Source organism: Mangifera indica, chromosome 1 (genome assembly GCF_011075055.1).
Source record: "Mangifera indica cultivar Alphonso chromosome 1, CATAS_Mindica_2.1, whole genome shotgun sequence".
Lineage (NCBI taxonomy): Eukaryota > Viridiplantae > Streptophyta > Magnoliopsida > Sapindales > Anacardiaceae > Mangifera > Mangifera indica.
In genome coordinates, this window is record NC_058137.1 from 13,957,920 (window position 1) to 13,962,695 (window position 4,776).

At 37.6% G+C, this 4,776-nt stretch overlaps 1 protein-coding gene across 2 annotated transcripts; it reads left to right on the forward strand.

Moving 5' to 3' along the window:
* Positions 1-228: 228 nt before the first annotated feature.
* Positions 229-4,207, forward strand: LOC123228129 (proline-rich receptor-like protein kinase PERK2). Of its 2 annotated transcripts, none has more exons than XM_044653378.1 (10): positions 229-566; positions 705-787; positions 902-1,151; positions 1,286-1,951; positions 2,047-2,295; positions 2,379-2,542; positions 2,633-2,712; positions 2,853-3,000; positions 3,307-3,456; positions 3,541-4,207. In XM_044653378.1, the coding sequence occupies exons 1-10, from the start codon at positions 392-394 to the stop codon at positions 3,778-3,780; spliced, it is 2,205 nt and encodes a 734-aa protein (XP_044509313.1). In that variant the 5' UTR covers positions 229-391; the 3' UTR covers positions 3,781-4,207. The 2 variants fall into 2 exon arrangements, with proteins under 2 accessions (XP_044509313.1, XP_044509323.1); XM_044653388.1 differs by having other exon boundaries at positions 424-616.
* Positions 4,208-4,776: the final 569 nt, after the last annotated feature.

Sequence of the window (4,776 nt, forward strand, 5' to 3'; positions counted from 1 at the left end):
ACTTAATATAATTTTCTCAAATGAGGATGATTTGTTTACCTTCATAATTTTCTAAAAAGCAATTGTTTTCATTATTTAAAACCAAAACAAAATAAGGTAAATAGTAATCCTGTTTTTAAAAGAGATGAAGCCACGTCATCACAACATTGCACTACAGTATCCGACGATAATTCCCATGGGTAAATAATGAGGATGTTATGTTTTTTTAATAGACAGTCCAAAAGCAGTTAAAAACCAAAACAAAATAAACACGAATATCTCTCCAACTCTGACCGTTCAGTTCGCCCGTTTCTATTTCTCTGCAACTCTCAACAACCACCATAAAACTGTGACTCCACTGAACACACTCCCTCTTCGTTTGCATCACCTTCCAAACGACAGCGTTCAAGATATGAGGATGCTTTCCGAGGACGGTGAAGTTAGCGGTGATGGGAAGGTGGGGCCGCTGGTTGTTGTAGGAGTGAAGTTTGATGCCGAGAGTCGGGAGTTGCTGACGTGGGCACTGGTCAAAGTAGCTCGGCCTGGTGACCGTATCGTTGCTCTTCATGTTCTTGATAGAGTCACTGGTAGAGTTACACAGAGAGACTGAGAGAGAGAGAGAGAGAGAGTGCATTAGGTTTTGTGATTTTGGTGTTTGTTTTGATCAGGGTTGTGTTTCTATAGTTTCTGAAGCTTGTGGGTTTTTCTTTTGTGATGTTTTGTAGAGAGTACCTGTTCGCTGATATCTTTAGTGAAGACTTTTGATTCTATGCTCTCTGTCTATGAAGGTTTCTGCAACTTAAAGCAGGTTTGAGATCTTTTTAACCCAGATCTGATATTAGGATTTATTTGTGTTTGGGGAAGAGAGATATAGAGTAAACTGAACAAAGCTGTATATAATTTTTTTTGGGTTATTATTTAGGTTGATTTGAACCTGAAAGTGTGTAGAGGGACATCAGTGAAGCGAATTCTGGTAAGAGAAGCGAAATCATATGGTGCGGCTAAGCTAATTGTGGGGACTTCAAAGGCTCATCATCCAATTCGCTCATCGGCCTATGTTGCTAAGTACTGTGCAAAAAAATTACCAAAAAGTTTCTGGGTTTTTGCTGTTGATAATGGCAAAATATTGTTCCAGAGAGAAGGAAATTATACTGAAATGGATAGTTTGCAAGGTTTGTTTTGTTCTGCTTCTGGGTTTGTTTTATAAGTCAGTTTTGATATAAGAGTAAAACTTGTAGTTTTCTTTTAGCTCTTTGTCGAGGTTTTGGTTGATTTGTCTGATCAAGTTTTGCTGGGTTGATGTCAGATGGTAATCAACAGAAAGATCGATCAGTTCATACATCGTTAAGTGAGAAGGTGAAAGTTTTAATTGATGAAAATGTTGAAGAGAAATCTTGTAAACAATGTCGAGGCTTCTTGTATAAATCAGGTTCACGTTTTAAGAAGAGAACCCTGAATAAGAATTGTACTTCTTCTGATTCAAAGACAAGTTGGGCTGAGGAGTCCTTGGGGGATAGCAATGAGGATAATTCATTGGCATTGGTACCTTATCAAAGCAATGAGGTAGCTATGAGTTTGAATTCCTTGGCTGTTCAAGAATTGCCTCAGTCGAAACAGGGTTGGTCATTGCTTCATCGTGTGTTTTTCCCCAAACAGCAGCACTTGGAGAAATCTTCTGAGAACAAGACATCTTTGATTCAGTGGGTACTGAGACTTCCAAGCCAGTATACTTCTGCTGTTGTCTATCCTGATCATAGACAGAGTCAGTCTGTTAGCACAGATGAGGTTCCTCATTCTATGTTGGATGGGGAAAGTGGTGCGATTGTGCCTTTTAATAATGAGGCTACCCCTCTTCTTTCACTATTTCATGGATTTCCTAAAGAGTTGGATAATTTACAGGAGAGATTCTCATCCACATGTAGATTGTTCAGCTACAAGGAACTTTTGTTGGCTACATCTGATTTCCATCCTGGTTTGTTTTCTTTCTCAAGTATCTATCCTGGTTTTTGAGTGCAGCTTCAGTTTTGATCTATTTCATAATTTTTATATTTTTAATATTATTTTTAGATAATATGGTTGGTAAAGGTGGGCATAGTTATGTTTATAGAGGGTCTCTTCCAGACGGCAAGGAAGTAGCTGTGAAAATCTTGAAGCCATCAGAGGATGTGTTGAGAGAGTTTGTTTCAGAGATTGAGATAATTACATCTTTACACAACAAGAATATAATCTCCTTATTTGGATTCTGTTCTGAGGACAATAAATTATTCTTGGTTTATGATTTCCTGTCAAGAGGAAGCCTCGAAGAAAGCCTTCATGGTAAATTTTTTGTTCTGGTGTTTATTCCTAGGATTGGAAAATTGCATTATTTATGCTATCTACATACCTGCCTTCTAATTCAGGTAATAAGAAGGATGCGAAAGAATTTGGTTGGAATGAGAGATATAAGGTGGCCGTGGGTGTAGCTGAGGCACTGGACTATCTACACAATAGTTGTGACCAACCAGTCGTTCACAAGGATGTGAAATCTTCTAACATTCTTCTATTGGATGATTTTGAACCACAGGTGTTGTATGTTAAATAATTGTGCAAAATGGTGCCTCTGGTAATTAGCTGAGGCCAATTTAAACTAACTACACTACTTTTGGTTCTTCAGCTGTCTGATTTTGGACTTGCCAGCTGGGCTTCAGCTTCCTTGCCGTATTTAAGTTGTACAGATGTTGCAGGAACCTTTGGGTGTGTAATTTGTTCTTTAACTTAGTTCTTTTCCATGTACAGATATGACTAATAACATGTTCTCTTGCTGTTATTTGGCCCCAGAAAATTAGTCTCTCCCACTTGCAGATATGATTTGTAAAATACTTATTCTCTTGCAGTTACTTGGCCCCGGAATATTTCATGCATGGAAAAGTGAGTGACAAAATTGATGTCTATGCTTTTGGTGTTGTGCTTCTGGAGCTTCTTTCTGGTAGAAAGCCGATTAACAGAGAAAACTCAAGGGGTGAGGAAAGCCTTGTTATGTGGGTAAGTTTTACCTCTGTGGTTAAACTTCAGCCTTCTTCATCTTCTGTAGAGAGTGCCTTAATATTTTTTATTGTCACCAAAAGATCTATAAAATGAAAATCAGTCTGTGAAATGAATAGGGAACTGCATGCAATTTTGGGTTGGGATATTAGTTCTCTTCAACTGGTTTTAGTGACTCATACTTTTGTTGGGACCTGATACAGTCAGGTTATTTGTCCATATGTGTCAATTTAATGCATGATAATTCTGCTCGGTAGACTGTTGGCAAGTTGATATAGTAATGACGGTATTGATGATTATATCTAGGCTAAACCGATTCTGAAGATTGGCAAGTTTTCACAATTGCTGGATCCAAGTTTAGACCAAGATTTTGATAATGATCAGATTGAGAGAATGGTTTTGGCTGCAACACTATGCATCATAAGAGCTCCCACTCTTAGGCCTCAAATTAACCTTGTAAGTTATCTTCATTTAGAAAAATCATTTGTCTTTCAAAATTTATGCCTTCACAATTTGTGGTTTGCTTATTGGTTGCTCCAGGTTTTGAAACTCCTTCAAGGGAATGAACAAGCAACAATTTGGGCAAGGCAACAAGTTGGTGCACTAGAAGAGCTTGATGTCATTGATGGTGAAGCATTTCCTAATAATATCCAATCCCATCTGAACCTTGCCCTTCTAGATGTGGATGACTATACACTTTCTATCGGTAGCACTGAGCAAACTGTGTCAATAGAAGATTACTTGCAAGGGAGATGGAGTCGAACATCTAGCTTCGACTAGGCAAAATTTTGGTTTAATCCCACTGTTTGTGTGTACATTCCTTTCAGTTGGTTAAGTCTTTAGAAATTTTTTGTTTAATGACAGAAACAGGGTCTTGAATGTGAGGTCTTTTGGAAGTGTTTTGCCCCCTCCCTGACTTAGAAGGCAGTGTTGCAGTCAATGTATCGGTGGAGTGGTTTTGATCTCCATCAGAACATAATCTTTCAGCAGGGATAATAACACAAGGTTTTCCACGAACTGCAACTGAAGTGGGCGGCTAATAATGAGCTAGAAGCATTTAGTGTCTTGATGAAATTGTAAAATGTTTAGTTTAAGTTATTTTTCAGTTTTGACAAAAGTATGTATAGAACGTAGCCAGAATTAATCTCAATGAGCTTCTCTCTGGGAGTTTCATTGTGTTTTCTTTAATGAGATTACTTTTTCACAACCCCTTTTTCAAGTTTCTTGGTTCACATTCTTTGCTTGTGTTTCTCAATGGAAGTGCTTGTTTCAGATTCCTTGCTTTCTGTTCCGTAAATTCTTTTCCATCTTCTCTCAATATTCTGTTATGGATTCTTTAAACATTATAAGCTTTTTTCTTTTTTTAAAAAAAAAAAAAGATATTCGAGAGTGTAATTGTGGGTTGAGTTCCATGATTATGAAATTTTTAAAAAGTTATGCACAACCATACATTATTTTATATAAAATTGTCACGACTCCCTCCCACCCTAGAATTGTCACGCCTCCCTCCCACCCTAGAATTATTCATTGCTTACGTATGAGAAGCCCCGGTCAGAAAATTGATGTGGCATTGCTCCACATGATGTTAGAAATAAGCTTTACACTAATAATGAGGTGAGATACGGCTCCTTGCAATTAAGGGTGGATATGGATCGGGTTGAGTCCACACGCCCTTTGGTTGAAATTCAATTCAAATAAAAAATAATCTCACTTAAGTTCATTGAGCCTAAATTAAGTCTAGTTTGAATTTGGTTTGGATGAAAAATGACTCAACTT

What these genes read in the sequence shown, in the direction of transcription:
- LOC123228129 (XM_044653378.1), top strand. Translation starts at nt 392, where the DNA reads ATGAGGATGCTTTCCGAGGACGGTGAAGTTAGCGGTGATGGGAAGGTG. An exon ending in CCTCGAAGAAAGCCTTCATG is followed by an intron (nt 2,296 to 2,378) that starts GTAAATTTTTTG and finishes CTTCTAATTCAG; the next exon opens with GTAATAAGAAGGATGCGAAA. An exon ending in TTAGGCCTCAAATTAACCTT is followed by an intron (nt 3,457 to 3,540) that starts GTAAGTTATCTT and finishes TGGTTGCTCCAG; the next exon opens with GTTTTGAAACTCCTTCAAGG.